Here is a 26,632-nt window from a genome sequence, read left to right on the forward strand (position 1 = left end):
GTATGGAATGAGCTGCCAGAGGATGTGGTGGAGGCTGAAACAATTGCAACATTTAAAAGGGATTTGGATGGGTATATGAATAGGAAGGGTTTGGAGGGATATGGGCCGGGTGCTGGCAGGTGGGACTAGATTGGGTTGGGATATCTGGTCAGCATGGACGGGTTGGACCGAAGGGTCTGTTTCCATGCTGTACATCTCTATGACTTTATGGCTCTAAATAACTTCCAGAAGACACAGTACAGCAGTGCTTTACAGGAGGCTCCAAAGCACTGAAGGTGCCACTTGGATAGAGGGTAAATCATCTGCAAATCACCTTCCATGCTTAGCGAACATACTCACAACTACAGCAACTGGCATCCAAGCTACAAATCTTTGCGCAAACCTTGTACCCCATGTCTTGTTAATCCCCCCCGCCCAAAATTCCTCGCCTCACACTTTTCACTATTACATTCCAGTTTCCACTGTTCAGCCCATCTACCCAACTCATCCATATTGCCCATAAACTAAAGCTTCTGTCCTCACTATTTACCACAATACCATAATGTGTCATATGCAAAAATTCCTGATCAAACCTCCGACAGTCAGGTCTTGATCATTCATGTACACAGAAAATGGCAGGGAACCCAATACTGACCCCCTGTGGTGGGCCACTGGATACAGCTTGCAGTCACAAAAACATCCTTCTATCATCATCCTCTGTCTCCTGCTACTCAGGGAATTTTAGATCCAATTTGCCAGATTTCCCTCGACCTCTCATGCTTTTACCTTGCAAGGTCTTGTCAAAAACCTTACAAAATACATGTAGATCTATCCACTGCCTGGCTCTCATTAACATATCGAGTCCGCTCCTTGAAAATCTCAATGAAATCATCACACCTGATCTTCCTCTGACAAAGCCTTGTTGATTAATTAATCCTTATCCTTCCCTCATCAAGTGAAGATTTTTCTGGTCCCTTATAAGATATTAGTTCAACCTACAGTTCCCTAGTACCACCATCTTGAACAACCACATTAGCTGCCAGATGCCATCCAGTTCTCTGGCATGTCTTGTGTCTCTACTATGTCTTGTGTCTGGTCAAGATTTGAAAATTAATGTTAGAGGCCCTGCAATCTTCTCTCTTGCCTTCCACATCAGCCCTGGATACATCTCATCTCAGCCTGAGGACTTCTCCAATTTTAAACCCTCTTAAGTTGTTAACAATTGAGAGGGAGAAGCTATTATTTGTTTAAGCATATCACAAACCACTTCTGTGATTTCTAGAAATATATCATTCTTTACTAATATAAAGTACTCATTTAAAACCTCAGCTACATCTCTCAGCTCCACACAATTTGCCGCTTGGGTCCTGAACGGGCCCTACTCTCCCATATTATCCTCTTGTCCCTAACATACTTGTTATTATTTATATAAATGATTTGTATATGCGTATAGGAGGAATGATTAGTAAGTTTACAGATGACGCCAAAATTGGTGGTGTAGTGAACGGTGAAGAAGTTTATCTTAGAGTACAACAGATTTTGATCAGATGGGCTGAGTGGCAGATGGAGTTTAATTTAGATAAACGTAAGGTGCTGTATTTTGGTAAGACAAACCAGAGAGAACTTATACACTTAATGTTCGGGTCCTGAGGAGTATTGCCGAGCAAAGAGACCTGAGGGTGCAGGTTCATAATTCCTTGAAGGTGGAGTCACAGGTCGACAAGAATTTGGTTCACTGCCTTTATTGTTTACCAATAAAGGCAGTGAACCAAATTCTTGTCGACCTGTGACTCTACCTTCAAGGAATTATGAACCTGCACCCTCAGTGCACTAAATATAGGAGTTAGGATGTCAATGACTGCTAAAGCTACTTTTGGAATACTGCGTTCAATTCTGGTCTCCCTGCTATAGGGATGATGTTGTTAAATTTGAAAGGATGCAGAAAAGGTTTACAAAGATGGTGCTATGGCTGGAGTCAAGATTAGAGTGGTGCTGGAAAAGCACAGCAGGTCAGGCAACATCCGAGGAGCAGGAAAATCAAAAGCCCGAAATGTCGATTTCCCTGCTCCTCTGATACTGCCTGACCTGCTGTACTTTTCCAGCACCACTCTCATCTTGGCTCTGATCTCCAGCATCTGCAGTTCCCACTTTCGTCTTGGAGGGCTTGAGCTATAGGGAGAGGCTGAATAGGCTGGTATGTATTTTCCCTGAAGCGTATGGTGTTGAAGGGTGACCTTACAGAGGCTTATAAAATCATGAGGGCTTGGATAGGGCGAAGAGCCAAGGTCTTTTTCCCAATGGTAAAGGAGTCCACAACTAGAGGGCATAGGTTTAAGGTGAGACAGGAAAGATATATAAGGGACCTAAGGGGAAACCTTTTTCACAGAGTGTGGTGTGTGAATGGAATGAGCTGCCAGAGGAAGTGGTGGAGGCTGGTACAATTGCAACATTTAAAAAAGCATCTGGATGGGTACATAAATAGGAAGGGTTTGGAGATATATGGGTGAAATGCTGGTAGATTAATTTAGGATATTTGGATGACATGGAGTTGGACGAAAGGGTCTCTTTCGATGCTATATAGCTGTACAAATTCATGACTCTAAAACTTCTTTGAATTTTCCTTTAATTTATCCAGTCGTGTTTTTTCTTGCCAACCCCCTATCCCCACTCCCTACCCCACCCCCCACCTAACTTTCTTAATTTATTTTCAAGTAATCTTCTCTCCATATACCTCCAGGGCTTCTGGTGCTCTGAAGCCTTGGTATCTACAATAAGGCTCCCGTTTTCTCCTTATCCAAACCTATACATTCCTGGATGGGGGACACAGTGTAGTTTCTTGTCTCAGAAAAAAACGAGCAACATCCTCTGGATGTTTGTAATAAAGCTAGGTGAAGGTCAAAGGCATCAGATAGCACCACAGCATAACAGCTCCATCTGGTTAATAAGGAGCAATCCTATCCAGAGCCATTGACCAGTGGAGATGCTAGCCTCCATTACTTGTCAGTACGCCTGACAGATATTCTCAGCTGAGCTGCCATAGCGAAGAGGAGACAGTTATGCCCACAAAATCAGAAACTAAAGAGACCAAGTCACTCTTGCATTACTCTTGGTTATATTTTAAGAATATGGAAGCCTTACCAGGACTGAAAAGAACGATAGCCTTGAGGTACGCATACTCGAACCTATCGATACCCAGCCTGGCCATGTGGTTACAGAACTCCTGCAGCTTCCAAATGTGTTCCATCACCACTTTCACTCTGTCTGCAGAAAGCTTGTCTGTCAAAAGAGAAACAGCTTTCAGGACTAAATCCAGTTATCTAACAGCTTACCACGATCGTGAGTTTAAAAACAGAAAATGCTGAAAATACTCAGCAGGTCTGGCAAAAAGAGAGGGATTTTTATGGGGGGGTCAGGTTATCAGGAGATGGGAGAATTCTCAACTCTGCAGATATTTCTCAGTCAGGGAGGATCTGAGTCACGGGTTGGAAAGGAATTGGCCAACCAGTTTGGCAGCTGGTGAGGTTGCCACAAGAGCGAGAGCTCCATTTAATGGAACATTGGCCTGGGTGTAGTGATGTATTTCCTATGTTTATATGAAAGTCAGGTCCTCAAACTCACAGCCCACATGCCCCTCCATTTATCTTGTAGTCAAAATGTCCACCATTTCTTTGCTTTTAAAATCATTATCATCAGTTATCAATGAGCTTGTATTGTCTGTGACCACACTTCTCTCAAATATAAATGTTGGAAATATTGTGTTGATTTTACTATCCCTCACAAGTTTCTTATCATACTCTCTTTTCACTGCTCTGATACGTTCGTCGTCTCTTTCCTCGTTTATCATCCATTGCTGGTTTTTTTGAGTAGGCACCTACATCCTCGAACAGAGGAACCTCAATTATCCGAATATCAACTATCCAAAAATCGGATTATCCAAAGGAGATCTCGAAGTCTCGACAGAAACATTACATCAAAGATGTGTTTCCAACAGTGACTGCATCTTTTGTTTACAATGATTAAACAGGCACCGTCTCCAAATGACTAATCTCCCGCCCTCTCTCTCTCTCTCTCTCTCTCCCCACACTTTCCCTGGAGTGTACCCTAAACCTCCCCACTTCCCCAGATAATCTCTCCAACATTGTCCTGTACAGGGCAAACATGGAACCTGTCAAAAAGTTATGTGTGGAGTTGTGGCTGTGCGTGTGTGTGTGTGTGTTATTTGGAGACTTACCCCACAAAAGCAGCAGCCTTATTGTTGGTGTCCAGTCTGGCCATACCAGAATGAGGGCAGGGCAGGGTTGGGGGGGTTTGGACGGGGTTCTGGGAGCGGGCGGGGGGCGGTGTTGGGGACGAGGGTTCATGCGCTTTGAGCTGCTGCAGTCTCCTAAAGGGGGAGCAGACTTTATAAACTCCCAGCCCCAAAGGAAAGGCATTTAATTGATTAACCGAACGAAATAGTGCCCACCCATCTCATTCGGATAATCGAGGTTCCCCTGTATTTTTTTTTTTAACAAATTTATGCCTGAACAGACTTGCTCAATTTGCTATGAACAGACTGTGTCTGTTTGCACCCAAGTTAACCTTGCATTGATCTAGAATTTTTGTTGCTGTTTTACATTTCTTCCTATCAACCATTATGTTGAATTTGATTATATTGTGATCATTTTGATTTACACAACCATGCAGCATTAGGTGGTCAACTAAACCTGATTAATCACTCAATCTGGTATTGTAAAGACTATTACTTTTGTGCTTTTTGAAATGTAGACAAATAGGGAAGAACTGTTTTAAAACCGATGTTTTGCAAGAGTTGCTGTATGTCTTGAAAAACAAAATATTCTGAATTGATGTTAAGCATCGTGTAAACAATTGCGTGACAAGCAGGAATTGAAGTGGTTACAGACAAACTGGAGACGAGAGATTCTGTATTCAGATGCAGCTGGGTGGCAACAAGAGGTTGATTGGTCTATGGATTAGTGGAGAAAGTGAGGTCTGCAGACGCTGGAGATCAGAGCTGAAAATGTGTTGCTGGAAAAGCGCAGCAGGTCAGGCAGCATCCAAGGAGCAGGAGAATCAACATTTCGGGCATGAGCCTTTCTTCCTCAGAAGAAGGGCTCATGCCCGAAACGTCGATTCTCCTGCTCCTTGGATGCTGCCTGACCTGCTGTGCTTTTCCAGCAACACATTTTCAGCTATGGATTAGTGACCAGCTACTGAAGAAAAAGGCTTTCTGCCTGCCAACAACCATGTATTAGTCATTGGGAACTCCATAGATAGGCTCTATGGGAATGAGACAGACTCATGGTTGGTGTGTTGCCTCCCAGGTGCCGGGATTCGTGATGTCTCTGATTGTGTTTTCCGGATCCTTGAGGAGGAGAGGGTGCAGCCCTAAGTCATGGTCTACATAGGCTCCAACTACATGGGCAGGAAGAGAGATGGGGATTTAAGGCAGAAATTCAGGGAATTAGGATGGAAGCTTATTACTAGAACAGGGTTGCTAACTCTGTTAGCAAGAGGAGGAATAGGAAGGAGAGCAGTTGAACGCATCATTACAGGGATGATGCAGGAGGGAGGGTTTTGGATTCCTAGATAATTGGGGCTCTTTCTGGGGGAGGCGGGACCTCTACAAACAGAATGGTCTTCACCTGAACCAGAGAGGTACCAATATCCTGGGGGAATAATTGCTAATGCTCGTTTAAACTAATTCAGCAGGGGATTGGGAACCCAAATTGTAGTTCGAGGACACAGGAGGTTGAGAGCAGTTATGTCCGAAACAAGGTTTCAAGGTCACAAGAGGGCACTGGGTAGCAAGAAGTTGGTTTGAAGTGTATCTACTTCAACGCCAGGAGCATCGGAACAAGGTGGGTGAACTTGTAGCATGGGTTTGTACCTGGGAATTCGATGTTGTGGCCATTTCGGAGACATGGATGGTTGTCGCAGATTCTGGGGTTAAGAAGTTTCAGTATGAGCAGAGAAGATGGTAAACAGGGGTTGGTGTGGTACTGTTAGTCAAGGACAGTATTATGGCAGCAGAAAGGACGTTTCAGGACTCATTAACTGAGGTAATTGGGGTTGAGGTTAGAAACAGGAGAGGAGAGGTCACCCTGTTGAGAGTTTTCTATAGGCCTCCGAATAGTTCCAGAGATGTTGAGGAAAGGATAGCAAAAACGATTCTTGATAGGAGCGAGAGTGACAGGGCAGTTTTTATGGGGACTTAAACTTTCCAAATACTGACTGGGAATACTACACTACTTTAGATGGTTCAGTTCCGGTGCAACGAGTACAGGAGGGTTTCCTGACACAGTATGTAGACAGGCCAACAAGAGTCAAGGCCACATTAGATTTGGTACTGTGTAATGAACCTGGCGAGGTTTTAGATTTGGAGGTAGGTAAGACTGTGGTGATAGTGACCACAATTCAATTAGGTTTACTTTTGGGATAGAAGGGATAGGTATATACCGCAGGGCAAAAGTTACAGCTGGGGGAAAAGGCAAATACGATGCAATTAGGCAAGAATTAGGATGCATAGGATTGGGAAGGAAACTGCAGGGGATGGGCACAATTGAAATGTGGAGATTATTCAAGGAACAGCTACTGCGTGTCCTTGAAAAGCATGTACTGTCAGGCAGGGAGGACGTTGTCGAGCACAGGAGCCGTGGTTTACTAAGGAAGTTGAATTTCTTGTCAAGAGGAAAATGAAGGCTTATGTAAGGATGAGATGTGAAGGCTCAGTTAGGACGCTTGAGAGTTACAAGTTAGCAAGTTACAGTTCAAGAAAGGGAGTAGACACAACCCTGGTAATTATAGACCAGGGAGCCTTATTCGGTTGTGGGTTCAAGTGTTGGAAAAGGTCATAAGAGATACATCAACTAGCCACAAAACAACATGACCTTCTCTCACTAGTATCCTTATCTACAGATAAGGAAGGACACCACTTCGACTGGGACAACAGATCCATTCTAAGACAAGCCAAACAGAGACACGCACGAGAATTCCTGGAAGCATGGCATTCCGGAATTCTTATCAACAAACACATTGACTTGGACCCCATTTACCACCCCCGACAAAAAGAACAGGAAATGATGTCACCAACCGAAGGGAACCCAAACATATAAATAGAAAGCAGGAAACATCAGCAGTGCTTCGTCCAGAGGCTCACTGAAGATGTTACATGGTAGGGTGACGAAACATCTGAAAATGAACCTTTCAGGTCAGCAAGCAAACCTACATCCAGAACTAGTGGTGTACAGCAAGGTCTACTGCTGTTTGTCATTTTTATAAATGACCTGGATAAGGGTATAGAAGGATGGGTTAGTAAATGTGCAGAAAATAGAATGGTTGATAGTGTTGTGGATAGTGTAGAAGGATGTTGTAGGTTATAGATGGACATAGATAAGCTGCAGAGCTGGGCAGAGAGGTGGCAAATGGAGTTTAATGAGGAAGAATGAGGTGATTCACTTTGGAAGGAATAACAGGAAAGAAGAATACTGGACTAATGGTAAGATTCTTAGTCGTGTAGATGAGCAGAGAGATCTTGGTGTCCAGGTACATAGACCCTGAAAGTTGCCAGCCAGGTTGATAGGGTTGTTAAGAAGACATTCGGTGTGTTAGCTTTAATTAGTACAGGGATTGAGTTTCGAAGCCAAGAGGTCAGCTGTACAGAACTCTGGTGCGGCCGCACTTGGAGTATTGCAAACAGTCTGGTCACCGCATTACAGGAAGGATGTGGAAGCTTTGGAAGGGTTTCCGAGGGAATTTACTAGGATGTTGCCTGGTATTAAGGGAAGGCCTTATAAGGAAAGGTTGAGGGACATGACGCCGTTTTCATTGGAGAAAAGAAGACTGAGAGGTGACTTGAGACATATAAGATGATCAGAAGATTAGATAGGGTGGACAGTAAGAGCTGTTTTCCTCAGATGGTAATGGCTAGCATGAGGGGGTATAGCTTTTAACTGAGGGGTGATAGATATAGGACAGATGTCAGAGGTAGTTTCTTTGCTCAGTAGTAGGAGCATGGAATGCACTGCCTGCAATAGTAATAGACTCGCCAACTTTAGGGGCATTGGAAATAGTGGAAAATTGGAATAGTGCAGGTTAGATGGGCTTTCGTTTCACAGGTCGGCACAACATTGAGTGCCGAAGGGCCTGTACTGCGCTGTAATGTACTATGTTATTGATTCTTGGATACACCTTGGGGGTTACGAACAAGACACAGAAAAGTGATCAGATCTCCAGCAGAACAGGAGGTGTCTCTTGGTTCTCTGCAGTCAAAGCTTACTTTAAACCTGAAGAAGATCAGTTTATCATCTTCCTTCATCAATTAGCTTGTAAGTCAGAGATCATTTATAAGTCAACCAGCCACTTTGTGTCTCTTGCAAACCAGTGGAAGCATCCAGAGAAAGATGACTGAAAAGCAATATTCTGACCAGCATATATACCATCTTCCATGAATAGGAACCACTGAGCTGCCTCCCACACTTCTTCTGCCAATAATTTATTTTCCCCTATTTGTTTGCCCTTATTTGTTTACAGAAAGATTAGTCTTAGTTTGTACATCAACATGCCGATGGTTTATAACTGTTTATCTGTAGTCTATTACCATTAATAATAAATGGTAATTCTTGTTAACTACAGAAATCTGGTCCACATTTCCAATCAACCTAAGTCTGAAAATCAGTTCAACGGTGGAATTTTGTACACATAATTTAATATCTTTAACTTTTGTGACAATGCAGAGAATCACTGGGTTTGATTTCTAGCATACTACAGTGGTGTCACATGGCAATACACTCCTATGTTGGTGCTAAGTCATATTGTTGCATAAAAATACCCTAAACTCACTTAGGTGATTCACTGAGATTTGCAAATCTGACTATTCTAAGTTAAATACAAGTTAAAATCCCTTATTAAAAGGGGGCACTCTTGGGTCACTGCAGTAGAATCTCTACTTCTGTCCCCTACGATATGACACAGGGTTGTGTCAGTTTATATCCAAAGAGATTAACACAAAAAACAAAATACGTCAATAACTCATTGCTCTTTTGCTACATACATTCTATTTTCCCAACTTCTTGCAGATGCTATAAATGGGTATGCTTTATTCGCAGTGTTGCCCAAGTCTGTGAGGGTTATTACTGTCCATTTTCAATTCATTCTGTCTGTTGATAACCTAAGCATTTATATGAAAACCACATACCCATGTCACACCTGTCCTGTTTGAATATTTTCATTATCTTATTCCTCTGTCCTGATCCAAGTGTTTTGTATAATTTTCTCTGGATGCTTCTACTGGTTTGCATAAGGCACAGTGTGGCTGCTTGACTTATAAATGGTCTCTGACTTATAAGCTAATTGATGAAGGAAGATGATAAACTGATCTGCTTCAGGTTTAAAGTAGTAGGCTTTGACTAGGCTAAAGGCTGGCTGGACAGCTGGTTTGCATTGCAGAATGACACTAATAGCGTGGGTTCAATTCTTACAATGAGGTTATCATGACGGACTCACTTTCTCAACCTCTTCCATACCTGAGGCTTGGTGACCCCCAGATTAAACCACCACCAGTCATCTTTTTCTAAAGAGAGCAGCCCCATGATCTGACAGGACCGTTAAATACTAAAGCACAATTTCTGTTTCTCTACTTTCATTGTCTGCACTAGTTTTTGAACTTTTTTTCTCATTATCTACTGTACCTGAGCTGTGACCCTCCCATTTACTTAGACTATATTACTACACTCCTTCTGACTGCTACACAAATTCTTTTCACAGTGGACCCCGATCCTTGCCTGGTTCAGCTTTTTCCAATGTTACAGTTTCTTATTCTGACTGTGCTTCCAGTGTTCCCTGCACTGGATCCTTTTCCCACATCAATTCTTCACTTCAGTAATCTGTTTTGCACATGGTTTAGGTAATAATCCAGAGATTATAACCTTCAAGATATTGTTCTGCAATTCAACAAATAGTTTCTGTTTTTTATCCTCTCACAAAGTCTTCACTTTGATGTTGCTCTCATGAATCACAATGAATGAATCCTCTAACAACCTTCCAAGTCAATTCAAGATATTCTTCAACCTGATATCTGGTAGGAAACATACCATCTGAAACTCTTAATCGTGTTAACTGGAGAATGTTATCTAGTTGCTTTTTGTTGAAATCCCTGCAAAATTTGATTAACTGCTCTTGTTTTTACTCTTTTATAGGTATTACCAGAGAGGCCAGAATGTGTTGCTCAGTACACTTTTTTTGAGACACTGTAGTTTGTTCTGTAGGGGTTTGGTACAACTGAGTAGCTTGTTAGGCCACTTAGAGGCAGAGGCAATTTGCTAGAATGGTTCCAGGATTGAGAAATTCAGTGATGAGGACACATTGAAGAAGTTGGTATGTTCTCCCCAGAGAGAAAACACGTTGAGAGGAAATCTCAGAATTTCAAAATCATGAGCAGGCTGGATAAAGCAGACAGGGAGATGCTGTGCCTAATCATAAAGCAAAAAAAGACAGAAAGTCAGACAGAAAGAATCAAAGATCTAAAGTGAAATGCAGAAGAAACAAGGGAATTTTGTTTCTTACTCAGCAGGTTTTTAGGTCACGGAATGCACCACCTAGTATTATGGTGGAGGCAGGTTCAAGTGAGATGGTGGATGATTATTTGCATAGAAATGATGAGCAGTGATCTAGGGAAAAGGAAGGAGATTGACACTGGATAACAGAACTGGTACAAGTATGATGAGTTGAATGGCCTCCTTCTCCATCGTAATGATTCTGTGAGGACAACCAGCTTGTAGAGAATCTGTAAGCCTAAAGGGTTCTTTTTAGATGGTATGTTCCCAGTTGATGATAATACAGGGCATGTCAGATTCACTCCAGAGTGAAACCCTTTCTGATAAATCACATGTTTAACTTTTTGTTTAAAATGGGTGGTTAGCTTGGTGATTAGTCTCTAAAACACATTCACACAGGTTGATGTTCTTTATCAGCAGAACAGAAGTTTATTACACAAAATAAGTAAACACATAAAGCTATTTATAGATAGATTAACAGAAACATCAAAACAAAATTTTAACCTGTTTCCCAACACCATCTGTACAGAGGCTCAATTCTAGAGGAACACTGATCAAATCTCAGCTGTCTAAATCTTTACCTAATGCTTTCGAGTCTTTCCCTTCGACTGTTGAGATAAATACCTTTGAATCTGATGGCACAAACCCCTCAACTCTGATGGCCTAAACTCTCTCTGTTCTAACAAATTGAACATTTCTATCAAAACTCTCCTGGTTTGGACTCGTGGGTTTTGACTTGGTTCTCCTGCTTGGAGAAACTGCTCTACCTTATGAACTCAACTCTGGGCTCTTCTGAACTAAAACCTTGAATCCTCTGTTCTGAAGTCAAAACTAAATGAATTGCCTTAAGGTATTCTGCTTTTCATAAATGCAACAGAATAAAGCAGCTGATCCCCTTAGTTGAAGGGTCAATAACAAAGGGGCATACTTGTAAAATGAAAGATGTGAGGTTAACATGTGATTTAAAGAAAACACATTTTGCCCAGAATCTGGAATGCACTGCCTGGCAAGGTAGCTAAAGCAGGTAAACTCACAAAGTTAATGTCTTAACACTTAAGGTGATCAGCTAAGTACGGGAAAGTGTGCCTAGTACAGATTTAGAGTTGGCTTTTGTCAATGCAGACTCAATGAGCTGATAGGCCTCTTCTGAACTGTATGATTCAATGTATAGATATTTTATTCATTAACACTGCAGGGGTGTTCTGAGCTATTCAACTGCAGTCACATATGTTTTGGAACTGATGTACTTACATCACTGTTTTAAATTGACTCTCTAACCTTTTGAAAATAAATCCTTCACAGGATATGGGACTTCACAGACCCATATCCATCTGCCTCTATGTTGAAATCCAAATCTAAAAAAAAACATACATAACATATACCTTTCATCACAATGATATTTAAAACAATCAATGACAGTTTCTTGATCACCATTACACAGACTAGATTTATAATCCAGATATGTTAATTGAAATAAAATTCCAACCAGTCACTGTGGTGGGATTTGAATCTGCATCCCCAAAGAATGGACCTCTGAATCAAATCACGTCACCACTATGCCACAATCTCCACCAAAGGTTTGGGAAAGGGTGAATTCCTAAGCAGTAAGGGAAATAGCAAGGCTCTAGGGATGCACAGTGCTTTGGTAAAAGGAAAGCTTGTGTCAGGAAGTGACAGTCAGCGTAACAAAGAAAATACACCATTAGTGATTGAGGTAACATCAGGAAAGAACAAAAAAAACCTAAAGTCTCTCTATCTCAAACAAATTAGGTGATTTAAGCATGAATATCTAAAAGTCACTACAGACATATGATTGTAAAATGACAAAGTTGAGAACATTTCTTCTGGATGTGATAAGCAAAAGGAAGTGGTAGAAGGGTAGCCCTGATAATAGTAGATGGTTCCAGACAATAGAGAGAAAGGATCTTAACTCAGAACTGGAAACACCACCACTTGCATGATCCCCTTTGAGCTACTCACCATCCTGACTTGGAAATAGACTGTTGTTTCTTCATGTTGCTGGGTCACAATTCTGGAACTTTATCTACACCAAATGGACTAGGGTGGTTCAAGTCAACAGCTCACCAACACCTTCTCAAGTGCACGTAGGAATGAGCAATAAATGCTGGTCTAGCGAATGACACCCACATCCCATGAATGATTAATAAAATAATCAAATAGCATCAGTTTGGATTGAACTAAGGAAAAAGACAGATAACATTGGTGGAAGAAAGCAAAGAACTGCAATGTTGAAGAGTTGAAACTAGAACAGAAATTGCTATAGAAACTCAGCAGGTCTGACAGCATCTGTGGAGAGGAAGCAATTAATGTTTTAAGTCCAGTGACCCTTCTTCAGAAGGGGAGTTGTTTTGGTATCAATGTGGTTGTCTCTTGATGTAAGGATGATGTCTACCCAGAACCGTGAGTTTCCGCTGTGAGTCTTTGTATGGCTGAACAGGCTAATCACCGATTCATAGATCTTTGGGGACACGTGGCAGGGTATCTCATGAGGTGGTGGTATCAATAGTGCAGAATTTGCTTCCTTTTCTGATTTCTCTGCCAACAGTGGGCAGCACGGTGGCACAGTGGTTAGCACTGCTGCCTCACAGCGCCAGAGACCCGGGTTCAATTCCCAACTCAGGCGACTGACTGTGTGGAGTTTGCACGATATCCCCGTGTCTGCGTGGGTTTCCTCCGGGTGCTCCGGTTTCCTCCCACAGTCCAAAGATGTGCAGGTCAGGTGAATTGGCCATGCTAAATTGCCCGTAGTGTTAGGTAAATGAGTAAATGTAGGGGAATGGGTGGGTTGCACTTCGGCGGGTCGGTGTGGACTTGTTGGGCTGAAGGGCCTGTTTCCACACTAAGTAATCTAAATCTAAATCAGTCTGTCTCATTATAAGGCATTTGAATTCAAAGCATCTTGCAGCTCAATGGAAAGGTTGGCAACATTCTGAATAATTGGTGTCAAGTTCTTCCGAGAGATTCATGAGAGCTTCAGAGTAGCTTAAAATTAAAGGAAATTGATTATTGGGCCCTAACAGCAGTGGTAATATTTAGCAGAGTATAAATCTGGAAATTAGAGGTGTTTCTAACAAGGGTGATTTATTAATCCTCAAGGACATTAATCTTTTAAAAACTGGAAAATAAAACTTATAGTGTTCATGAATGGAGACATGGTACTATAGTTTTCCAGATAAATACATCCAGGAATCAACAAAAGAACAAGTTATTTGGATATGGTATTGAACAATGAGAAGGAGTTAATTTACTAACCACGTAATGGTGGGTTGAAGGGCCTGTTCTTGTGCTGTACTATAATAAAGGGGCCTTTTGCAAAGAGTGGCCACAATCTGGTAGAATTTTATGAGTTTGAAAGTAATGAAGTCCAACAGTAGGGTTTTAAAATCGAAATTAAATAAACTATACAGATATGAAGGGTAGTGATGACTCATGGGTACTATCTCTGGACCATTAATCCAGAGATCCAGATAACATCTGGAACCTGGATTTGAATGCCGCCATTGTAGATGGAGGAGTTTGAATTCAGTAAAAATCTGGAATTAAGAATCTAATGATGATCATGAATCCATTATCGATTGTTGGAAAAATCTATCTGGTTCACTAATGCCCTTTCGGAAAGAAAACTGCAATCCTTACCTGGTCTGGCCTACATGTGACTCCAGACCCATAGCAATGTAGTTGACTCTTAACAGCCCTCTTAACAGCAATTAGGGATGGGCAATAAATGCTGCCTAGCCAGCAATACCCTCATCCCGTGAATGAATAAAGGAAAAAAAGATTGGGAGATAAAGTAGAAAGCAACATTAAAAGACATTAAGATTGACAATTTCATTGTCCCACTCATCTACACTAATCTACCTTGATCTGAATCCGCTGCATTTCTCTCGGGTTCTCCCTGACATTGTTATCAAACGGGCTGACAAGAATGGTGCCGTTGTTACTGGACAAACTAATCACTACATTGCTCAGACTAAACACCAACTCTCCAAAGATTCCTGCTCCCTACGCTGGTGTATGTCTCACCCTCAGTTTTGTTATCTTACAGCATGGAATATAGTTTTAAGAGACATGCTCTTGATATCATTGCTAAATCTTAGTATGTGACATGAGGGAATGAAGATCTCTTAACTCCACCTTACCCTGGATCATTTGGACCTACACCCATACTCTGATGTTATGGGCGATATTTTAAGTGTTGCTGCATCTGGAAAAAACACCCCGACAGAGGTAAACTCAGACACTAAACATCAAGCCATTGTTTCCAGCCTAGTCACTGAATTCATCCTCTCAGCAATCTTCCCGCTAAGTTTCCCACCTCATAGTCCCCCAACCCTGTATCGCTTGTTTCAATCATGTTCTCCAGATCTTTAAAAGGATTCTGTAGGTAGACAAATTGTTTCAGCCTCTTCATGTCCCAATAAACTGATTTCTTCCAAACTCGACAGTTTTTTCCCTCCCTTGTCTAGTCTTTGGGCGGCACGATTACTCAATGGTTAGCACTGCTGCCTCACAATGCCGGGGACCCAGGTCTGATTCCAGCCTTAGGTGACTCTGTGAGGTTTACACATTCTCCCTGTATCTGCATGGATTTCTGCCGGTGCTCCTGGTTTCTTCCACAGTCCAAACATATAAAGTCTTGGTGGATTAGATGCAATTAATGCAGGGTTATGGGGAAATAGAGTGGAGCGTGGGTCTGGGTAGGATTCTCTTTGCAGGGTCACTGCAGACTCAATAGGCTGAATGACCTCTGTCTGAACTGTAGGGATTCTGATTCCTACTGGCGTCCAGGCCTCCATTTGTTGAGAGGTGCGAAAGAGGAGTGGAAGACTACTGGGAAGGTGAGTAAAACACAACATGTTTTGAACAGAGCGGCGAGGAGGGAGAGCGGAGAGAAACCGGGGCGGCTGGGAACTTTTAAAGTGGGTGAGAGACCCAAGACCCTGCACCGTAGGGCCTCCCTCCTACCCACCTCCTCTAACCTTACTAAAAGTGTGTAAACTCATAAGTTTTCAGGTTTTCTCATTTTTTTTCTTTTCTTCTCTTCCTTTGTTTAGACCTGTGCGGGCTTTCAGACTAGCAGGGAAGGCTGAAAGGGTAGTCGCATGTCCCTCCTGCAGAATGTGGCAAGTGAGAGACACTACACCTGTCTCTGCTGACCACATATTCAGGAAGTGCACCCAACTCCAGCTCCTCGAAAACCAAGTTAGGGAACTGGAGCTGGATGAACCACGGATCATCTGGGAGGCTGAGAGGGAAATTGAGAGGACGTACAGGGAGGTGGTCACTCCCCAGACACAGGATAAGGATAGCTGGGTTACTGTCAGGGGAAGGAAAGGGAACTGACAGACAGAACAGGGAGCCTCTGTTGCCGTTCCACTCAGCAATAAGTAATCGTTTTGGATACTGCTGGTGGAGACAGCCTACCAGGGGAAAGCCATAGTTGTCAGGTCTCTGTCACTGTGGCTCAGAAGGGAAGGGGGGAAAATAGAAAAGCGCTAGTGGTAGGGGACTCAATAGTTAGACGGAGTGACAGGAGATTTTGTGGTCAGGACCAGAAGGTATGTTGCCTCCCCGGTGCCAGAGTCCAGGATGTCACCGATCGGGTTTACAGGATTCTGAAGGGGGAGGGTGAGCAGCCAGAAATTGTGGCACATATTGGCACCAATGATATAGCCAGGAAAGGGATTGAGGATCTGAAAAGTGACTACAGAGAGTTAGGTTGGAAGCCGAAGAGCAGGACGAGTAGAGTAGTGATCTCAGGTGCCATAAGATAGCGAGGTGAGGAACAGTCAGCGAATGCAGCTTAACATGTGGCTGCGAGGCTGGTGCAGGAGGGAGGGCTTCAGATACCTAGACCATTGGGATACCTTCTGCAGAAGGAGGACTTGTACATGAAGGACGGGTTGCACCTGAACAGGAGGCACACAAATGTCCTGAGTGGGAGATTTGCTCATGTAGGTCGGGAGGATTTAAACTAATTTGGCAAAGGGGTGGGAATCAGAGCTACATATCTGAGAGCCGGGCAGTTGTAGATGGGGCAGTGACAGGATGCAGTGAATCTATTTGGAAGGTTTCTCACATGATGAAACAAAGGTTCATCCCCAATAGCAGTAGGGAGATAGAAGAACTCATAGACCAGCAGATTTTGGAAAAGTCAGATGTAGCAGGGTTGCTGTTATGGGTGATTTCAACTTTCCCAATATCGACTGGAACCTCCTAAATGCAGATGGTTTGGATGGAGCAGTTTTTGTCAGGTGTGTTCAGGAGGGTTTCCTTACTCAACATATAGACAGACTGACGAGGGCCATCTTGGATTTGGTGCTGGGCAATGAGCCAGGACAGATGTCAAATCTCGTAGTGGGAGAAAAATATGGTGACAGCGACCACAACTGCCTCACATTTACCATAGCCTTGGAGAGGGAAAGGAGCAGTTACCAAGGGAAGATATTTAATTGGGGAAAAGGAAATTATGACGCTATCAGACAGGAATTGGGAAGAACAGACTGGGAGCAATTGTTCCACAGAAAGGGCACAGCAGAGGCGTGGAGACTACTTAAGGAGCAGCTGTTGTGAGTGATGCACAAATTTGTTCCTCTGAGACAGGTAAGAAGGGGTAAGATTAAGGAGCCCTGGATGACAAGAATAGAGGAGCTTCTCGTCAGAAGGAAGTTTACGAAAGGTGGATTACATGCTTGCTAGAAAGCAGCTCAAAAATGGACTGAGGAGAGCCGGAAGGGGGTATGAAAAAAGCTTGGCAGGAAGGATTAGGGAGAACCCAAAGGCGTTTCACTCATACATGAGGAATAAGAGAATGATCAGAGAGAAGGTACGGCCAATTAGGGATAGCGTAGGGAATATGGAGTCTGAGCAGATACGGAAAGCCCTAAGTGGGTTTTTTGCTTCGGTTTTCACCAAGGAAAGGGACCTTGTTGTGCCTGAGAATTTTGAGGAGCTGAGATACAGGCTTGAACAGATCAAGACTGATGAAATTGATGTGCTGGAAATTCTGGCAAACGTTATGATTGGTAAGTCCCCAGGGCCAGACCAGATTACCCTTGGTTGCTCCAGGAAGTGAAAAAGGAGGTTGCTAAGCTACTGGCGAAGATCTTTGCTTCCTCACTCTCCATCGGAGTCATACAGGAGGACTAGAAGGAGGCAAATGGGGTTCCTCTTCTCAAGAACGGTAATAGGGAAATCCCAGGCAATTACAGACCAGTCAGTCTTAGTCTATGTTCAGCAAGGTTTTGGAAAGAATTCTGAGGGATAGGACTTATGATTAATTTGGAAAAGCATAGCATGTTTAAAGGCAGTCAGCATGGCTTTGAGAGGGGCTGGTCATGCCTCACAAATCTTATTGAGTCCTTTGAGGAGGTGTCAAGACTGGTCGACAAAGATCGAGCAGTGGATGTGGTGTATATGGACTTCAGCAAGGCATTTGATAAGGTTCCCCGTGGTAGGCTCATTCATAGTCAGGAGGGTATGGGATACAAGGAGATTTGGCTATCTGGATTCAGAAATGGTTGGCCGACAGAAGGCCGAGAGTGGTTGTAGATGGAAAGTATTCTGCCTGAAGGTCAGTGTTGAGTGGGGTCCCGCAGGGCTCTGTTCTTGGGCCTCTGCCCTTTGTAGTTTTTATAAATGACTTGGATGAGGAGGTTGAGGTGCGGGTTAGTAAATTTGCAGATGACACAAAGGTTGGAGGTGCCGTCAATAGTATCGAGGGCTATTGCAGGCTGCAGTGCAACAGAGGATAAAGCGTTGGACTGAGAAATGACCTGGATAAATGTGAAGTGATGCATTTTGGAAGGTCGAACTCGAATGCTGAATATAGGATTAAAGACAGGATTCTTGGCAGTGTGGAGGGACAGAGGGATTAGATTAGATTACATTACATTACAGTGTGGAAACAGGCCCTTCGGCCCAACAAGTCCACACCGACCCACCGAAGCGTAACCCACCCATACCCTTACATTTACCCCTTACCTAACACTACGGGCAATTTAGCATGGCCAATTCACCTGACCTGCACATCTTTGGACTGTGGGAGGAAACCGGAGCACCCGGAGGAAACCCACGCAGACACGGGGAGAACGTGCAAACTCCACACAGTCAGTTGCCTGAGGCGGGAATTGAACCCGGGTCTCTGGCGCTGTGAGGCAGCAGTGCTAACCACTGTGCCACCATGCCGCCCGGGATCTTGGTGTTCAAGTGCATAGATCCCTCAAAGTTGCCACCCAAGTGGATAGGGTTGTTAACACAGCATATGGTGTTTTGGCTTTCATTATCAGGGGATCGAATTTAAGAGCCACGAAGTTTTGCTACAGCTCTACAAGTCCCTGGTGAGACCACACTTGGAATATTGTGTCCAGTTCTGGTCACTCTACTATAGGAAAGATACAGAGGCTTTGGAGAGGGTGTAAAGAAGGTTTACCGGGATGCTGCCTGGACTGGAGGGCTTGCCTAATGAAGAAAGGTTGAATAAGCTCGGACTTTTCTCTCTGGAGAGAAGAGGAAGGGAGGTGACCAGATCGATGTGCAGGGAATGAGAGGCATGGATAGAGTCAATAGCCAGAGACTTTTCCCCAGGGCAGGCATGAGAGGTCATAGTTTTAAGATATTAGGAGAAAGGTATAGAAGGGACGTCAGAGGTAGGTTCTTTACACAGAGAGTTGTGAATGCATGGAATGCATTGCCAGCAGTGGCGGTGGAAGCAGAGTCATTAGAGTCATCTAAGTGACTGCTGGAAATGCACACGGACAATGGTGAATTGAGGGAATAATCCTCGGCACAACATTGTGGGCCGAAGGGCCTGTTCTGTTCTATACTTTTCTATGTTCTATGATTCCCTTTTCACCTGCATTCTTCTGATTTTTTTTGTCATTCAAACAATTACTTTACATCAAATCTCTCTCTCTCTCTCGCTCTCCATCTCCAACTCCACCGGGTGGTCTGACAGCTCTCTAGTTGCCATCCACCAGCATGCCACTACATTTGGGTAGGCTTATTCACACAGTAAACAAGTTTTCCTTTAATTCATTCTCACTTCCCCTAAACAAAAGTTAATGCCGTGCAAAACCACGTAGTCCTTGTCACGCCAGATTTCTTTTTAGAACTATTGTGGCATTCTTTATTCCAGTCCTACTCTGGACCCCTTCCCTCAACTTCCTTTCTAATATGTTGATGACTGTAATATATGTTGTGTCCTGCTCTCGCCCTGATCAATTCTTCTTTTAATTTCCGCTCTGCTCTGAAAACATGAGGACAGGTAAGTTCCCTGGGTCAGATGGAATATACCCAAGGTTGCCAAGGTTACTATGGGAAGCTCATGGACAAAGACGAGAGTAGTCCTATAGGAAGAGTGCTAAATTGGGGGAAGGCCAACTATAGCAAAATTCGTCAGGAGCTGGGAAATGTGAATTGGGAGCAGCTGTTTGAAGGGAAATCCACATTCGATATGTGGGAAACTTTTAAAGAGCGACTGATCAGAGTATGGGACAGACACGTCCTTATGAAAATGAGGGATAGAAATGAAAAGATTAGAGTATCATGGATGACATGTGAAATTGAGAGATGAGCTAAGAGGAAAAGGATGCATATATAAGGTCTCGGTGACTGAAAACAGACAATGCTTTGGAAGAATATCAGGAATGTAGAACCAATCTGAAATTAAGAGGACTAAAAGGGGTCATGAAATATCTTTAGTAATTAGGGTTAAGGAAAATCCCAAAGTCTTTTAGTCATTTCTAAGGAGCAAGACGGTAACTAGAGAAAGGGTCGGCCCACTCAAGGACAAAGGAGGAAAGTTAGCAATGGAGTCAGAGAAAATAGTGAGATTCTTAATGAATATTTTACATTGGTATTCACTGAGGAAAGGGACATGGCTAATTTTGAGGCTAGGGACAGATGTTTGACTACTCTATGTAAAGTCGGGATAAGGAGGGAGGAAGTGTTGGGTTTTCTAAAAGGCGTTAAAGTGGACAAGTCCCCAGGTCAGGATGGAATCTATCTCCAGGTTACAGAGGAAAGCAAGAGAGGAAATAGCTGGGGCTTTAACAGATATCTTTGCAGCATCCTTGAATATGGTGGAGGTTCCGGAGGACTGGAGAATTGATAATGTTGCCTTGTTTAAGAAGGGTAACAAGAGTAATCCAGGTAATAAAGACTGGTGAGCCTGACGTTAATGGTATGGAAACTGCTGGAGAAAATACTGAGGGATAGAATCTATTTACATTTGGAAGAAAATGGGCTTATCAGTGATAGGCAGCATGGTTTTGTGAAGGGAAGTTCATGTCTTACCAACTTAATAGAACTCTTTGAGGAAGTGACAAAGTTAATTGATGAGGGAAGGGCTGCAGATATTATATACATGGACTTCAGTAAGGCGTTTGATAAGGTTCCCAATGGTAGGCTGATGCAGAAAGTGAAGTCACATGGGGTCCAGGGTGTAGTAGCTAGACGGATTGAGAGCTGAATGGGCAGCAAGAGACAGAGAGTAGTAGCAGGAGGGAGTTTTTCAAAATGGAGAACTGTGACCAGCAGTGTTTCACAGGGAGCTGTGCTGAGACCATTGTTTTTTGTGATAAACATAAATGATCTGAAGAAAGACATAGATGGTCTGATTAACAATTTTGCAGATGACATTAAGATTGACAGAGTGAATCTAGTGTCTAGTAATGACGGAGTCCACAATCAATTGTTGGAAAAACCTGTCTGGTTCACTAATGTCCTTTCGGGAAGGAATCTGCCATCCTTACCTGGTCTGGCCTATATGTGACTCCAGACCCACAGCAATGTGGTTGACTCTTAACTGCCCTCTGGGTAATTAGGGATGGGCAATAAATGCTGGTCTAGTTAGCGACGCCCTCATCCTGTGAATGAATAAAAAAAACAGATGATTGGAGGGTGGCAAATGTTATTCCTTTGTTTAAGGAAGGGACAATGGATAGCCCTGGGAATTACAGACCATTCAGTCTTTCGTTGGTGGTGAGCAAGTTATTGGATAGGATTCTGAGAGACAGAAGTTATGATTATTTGAGGATATGACAAAACACATTGATGAAGGCACAGCAGCGGATGTGGTGTATATTGAGTTTAGCACGGCGTTTGATAAGGTTCTCCATGGCAGGCTCATTCAGAAAGTAAGGAGGCATGAGATACTGGAAATTTGGTTGTCTGGATGCAGAATTGGCTGGTCCATAGAAGGTGGTAGTAGATGGAAAGCATTCAGCCTGGAGGTCTGTGGTCAGTGGTGTTTCACATGCACCTCTGCTCTTTGTTATTTTTATATATAACTTGGATGAGGAAGTGGAAGTATGGGTTAGTAAGTTTGCTGATGACATGAAGGTTGATAGAGTTGTGAATAGTGTGGAGGGCTGCTGTAGGTTGTAATGAGATATTGACAGAATGCAGGGCTAGGCTGAGAAACAGAGTATGGAGTTCAACCTGGAAAAGTGTAAAGCGATTCATTTTGGAAAGTCCGATTTGAATGCAGATTATAGGGTTAAAAGGCAGGATTCTTGGCAGTGTGGAGGAAGAAAGTTGTTACCTAAGTAGAATCATCATAGAATAGAATCTCAGAATCCCTAACGTGTGGAAACAGGCCATTTAGCCCAACAAGTCCACACGGACTCCTCAAAAAAATAACCTACCCAGACCCACTCCCTTACCCTATTACTCTACATTTCCCCTGACTAATGCACCAAACCTACACATCCCTGAACACTATTGGCAATTTAGTGTGGCCAATTCACCTAACTTGCACATCTTTGGACTCTGGGAGGAAACCCATACAGACAGAAGGAGAATGTGCAAACACCACACAGTCGCCTGAGGCTGGAATCGCACCCAGGTCCTTCGTGCTGTGAGCAGCAGTGCTAACCACTGAGCCACCATGCCACAAGTTGATAGGATTGTTAGGAAGATGTATGGTGTGTTGGCTTTCTTTAGTAGTGGTATTGAGCTTCAGAGCAGCGAGGTTATGCTGCAGCTCTTTCATGCCCTGACTGGACCACATTTGGGAATATTGTGTTCAGTTCTGGTCACCTCAATATAGGAAGGATGTGGAAGCTTTAGAGAGAGCTTTTGAGAGGGTGCAGAGGCCGTTTATCAGGATGCTTTCTGGACTAGAGGACATGTCTTAGGAAGAAAGATTGAGGAAGCTAGGGCTTTTCTCATTAGAGCAAAGAAGAATGAGAGGTGACTTGATAGAGGTGTACAAGATGATGAGAGGCATAGAAAGAGTGGATAGCCAGAGACTTTTGCCCAGGGCAGAACTGACTATCCCAAGGGGGCATAATGTGATTGGAGGAAGGTTTAGGAGAGATGTCAGAGGTAAGTTCTTTACACAGAGAGTGGTGGGTGGGTGGAATGCACTGCCAGCAGTTTTAGTCGAATCAGATACATTAGGGACATTTAAGCGACTCTTGGATAGATACATGGATGATCGTAAAATAAAGGGTAGATAGGCTAGTTTGATCTTAGAGTAGGATAAAAGGTTGGCACAACATCAAGGGCCGAAGGGCCTATATTATGCTGGGCTATGTTCTACATTTGTTCAGGTTCTCTTGCTGAAAGATGACCTCACAGATGGTATAGGTTTCTGGACGCTTCAGGCATTCATGAGCTGAACCTCTGACTAGCTCTGACTCTCTGCTTCCCTTCCTTGACTTCTTTGCCACCATTTTTAGCAATAGGCTATTAATATCCACTATAAACTCAGGGCCTCTCTAGTGAGACCAGGTTGACCTCATCAACTGCGAGGTTCTTGATTGGGGTCGTTAATCTGGACAAATCAGGAAAGGAGGAGAAAGTGAGGACTGCAGATGCTGGAGATCAGAGTCGAGAGTGTGGTGCTGGAAAAGCACAGCCGGTCAGGCAGCATCCGACGAACAGGAAAATTGACATTTCGGGCAAATGCCTTTCATCAGGAAAGCCTTGGCTGACCAATGTAACCAGGAGAGGCATTGTCCTTTGACAAGAAGGGCACAGCTTGTCACTGGCCATTCAGGCGTTTCTTTTCGTCCTGGTGATGGAATATGAATAAAGGTTTCTGCACTTATTGTTTCTTCACTGCGGCCTGCACCTGCAGGAACATGACATGGGTGCTGGAAAGAAAAAGCACTGCCACTGTTAGAAAGAAAAAAATATATAATCAGGAGATCAGAATTTCCTTATGTCAGGCGACTGACTCCGAGCTGGTTAGCCACAGCCAGTGTACTGTGCACTTGTAAATAAATTGTGTCTTATGATCTTATACTTCACAACCACCTGATGAAGGAGCAACACTCGTGCTTCCAAATAAACCTGGTGGACTATAACCTGGTGTTGTGCGATTTTTAAATTAGTAAATAAAGGGTGACTTGGTAACGCACCCAGTCTCCGTGCGAATATTTCAGACTCTCAAAGTGATTTTGACTGCATGTCCTCACGCCCTGTTTCTTGTTGAGATTCCATTCCATTCTTTCAGTTTCGCTGTCTGCTTTTCACCTGGTCCATCGAGCCACCTTCCATATTTGTGTTTCTAAGATATCGTCTATGCTTCTCAATCAAGGGTTTCATCCATCATGGTTGATGAGGCCCTTGATTGTATCTGCTAAATGTCCAACACGCTTGCCCTCAACCCTTCTCCTCCCAGTCACAGCCACAACATGTTTTCCCTTTTCTCACCTTCCACACTACTAGCTTCGACATGCAACTATCATTTTCTGCAATTTCTTCCACCACTAAATATATCTTCCCTCTTCTATTTCAGCATTCTTTCCATGGTTCTCAATGATTCTCAACACCCTGACCCTTCCCATAGCACGTTTCCATTTAAACTTCAGAGATGCATGTCCCTCTGCCTCTTCTTATTGTCCTCGGTACCAAGCACACCTTCTCGATGAAGCAGTGATTTACTTGGAACTTATAATTTAGTCTTCTATATTTTTAGCTGACAATGTTGCATTGAAAACACCATATGTAGACTGAGTATCTCTTTGTGACACAGCTTCACTCAGTCCTCAAGAATGACTCACAGCCTCTGGTGAACTGTTGTTTTAACTCTCTACTTTGCTCTCGTGTTGATATCTCTGCCCTTGACTTGCTACGTTGATCCAGTCAAGCCCAATGTTAGTACCTTACAGCCTTCAGAACTCAACAATTCAAACCCATAAACTCTTCCCCACCTTTTCTTTGCATAATACTTTTTACCATTTCCAAGTTTCATTTTTACAGACCAGTTCTGGGCCCTTCTTTTGTTTCTTTTCTTGCTTAATCATCACACCTTCTAGCCTTTGAAAACCATAAAACATAGGAACAGAAATAGGCTATTCAGCTCATTGGGTCTTATTCTGAGATTATGCCCTCTAGTGGTGGACTCTCCCACCATTTTCTTTCTGCAATCCAAGATGACAGATTAGGACACTCCAACTGGAGCTCTTCTGCTCCGTCTGTTTATTTCTCATTTATTTGACTTTTTTTTCCCCCCTTCTTTATTTCTTGGTGTCTCCCCTGTGGCGACGTCCCAGCCCAGTCTCTTGACATGAGTGGGTCCTGACCAAGCATGTTCCTGAGGCACCGTAAGATTGGAGAGATGGCAGCTTTAGCAGTAGCAATGACATCACTGCCCAATATGGAAAGAGTAAACGGTGAACAATGTTCCCCCATATCTGCAGGGTCAAGAACAGGCAGCTGAAGCCTCCTGGAGAGGGAGTAAGCGGAGGACTGTTGAACTTTTAACTTATTCCTTTATTTTCATAGGTTAATTGAAGAAAGAGCATTTGTTGCAAGCTTTGGGTAAATTTGTCCCACTAAGACAGGTTAGGAATAGTAAGATGAAGGGGCCTTGGATGACAAGGGAAGGGGAGCTTCTTGTCAAGAGGAAGAAGGAAGCTTACTTAAGGTTGAGGCAGCAAGGATCTGGCATAGCTTTAGAGGATTACTGGGTAGCTAGGAAAGAACTCAAAAATGGATTGAGGAGAGTGAAGAGGGGGCATGAAAAAGCCCTACCGGGAAGGTTTAGGGAAAACCCAAAGATGTTTTACATGTATGTGAGGAAGAAGAGAATGATCAGAGTGAGGGGACGGCTCATCAGGGATCGTGCGAGGGAACTTCTGTCTGGAGTCTGACGAGGTAGGGGAGGTCCTAAATGAGTTTTTTGCTTCAGTAGTCACTTAATAGTGAGAACATGGTGAATCAGGTTAATTGGCTTGAACAGATCGATATTAAGAAAGTGGATGTGCTGGAAATTCTGGGAAGCATCAAGATAGATATGTCCCCATGGATATATCCAAGGTTACTCCGGGAAAAGAAGAATGAGATTGCTGTGCGTCTGGTGATAATCTTTAGATCCTCACTCTCTACGAGAGTAGAACTGGATGATTGTGGGGAGATAGGATTTATGACTGGAAAAATATAGTTTGATTAAAGATAGCATGGTTTTGAGAGGGGCAGATCGTGCCTCACTAGCCTATTGAGTTCTTTGAAAATGTGACGAGACAAGTTGACAAAGGTCGAGCAGTGATGGGGTGTATATGTATTTCAGGAAGGCACTTGATAAGGTTCCCCACAGTAGGCTCATTCAAAAAGTTAGGAGGTATGCCTGGATACAGACTTGGCTGGCCAAAAGAAGACAGTGAGCGGTGCCCGCAGGGATCTATTCTCGGGCCTCAGCTCTTTGTAGTTTTTATAAATGACTTGGATGAGGAAGTGGAAGGGTGAGTTAGTACGTTTGCCAATAACATTAAGGTTGGTGGTTTTGTTGATAGTGTCGAGAGCTGTTGCAGGCTACAACAAGACATTGACAGGATGTCGAGCTGAGCTGAGAAGTATCAGACGGAGCTCAATCTGGATAAATGCGAAGTGATTCACTTTGGAAGGTCAAACTTGAATGCTGAATATAGGGTTAAAGACAGGATTCTTGGCAGTGTGAGAAACAGTGTGATCTTGTGGACATAGATCCCTCAAAGTTGCCACCAAAGTTGATGAAGGGCTTATGCTCGAAACATCGATTCTCCTGCTCCTCAGATCCTGCCAGACCGGCTGTGCTTTTCCAGCCCCACACTCTGACTCATGTTGATAGGGTTGTTAAGAAGGCGTAT

At 43.4% G+C, this 26,632-nt stretch overlaps 1 protein-coding gene across 1 annotated transcript in view; it reads right to left on the reverse strand.

Moving 5' to 3' along the window:
- nr2c2 (nuclear receptor subfamily 2, group C, member 2) overlaps window positions 1–26,632 on the reverse strand; it is a 195,336-nt gene that overhangs the window by 7,922 nt on the left and 160,782 nt on the right. The window contains exon 13 of the mRNA XM_043708418.1: window positions 3,118–3,255. Within this exon, the coding sequence (XP_043564353.1) occupies window positions 3,118–3,255 (138 nt within the window). The remainder of the gene's footprint in view (window positions 1–3,117; window positions 3,256–26,632) is intronic.

This window comes from Chiloscyllium plagiosum, chromosome 18 (assembly GCF_004010195.1).
Source record: "Chiloscyllium plagiosum isolate BGI_BamShark_2017 chromosome 18, ASM401019v2, whole genome shotgun sequence".
In the NCBI taxonomy this organism is placed as follows: domain Eukaryota; kingdom Metazoa; phylum Chordata; class Chondrichthyes; order Orectolobiformes; family Hemiscylliidae; genus Chiloscyllium; species Chiloscyllium plagiosum.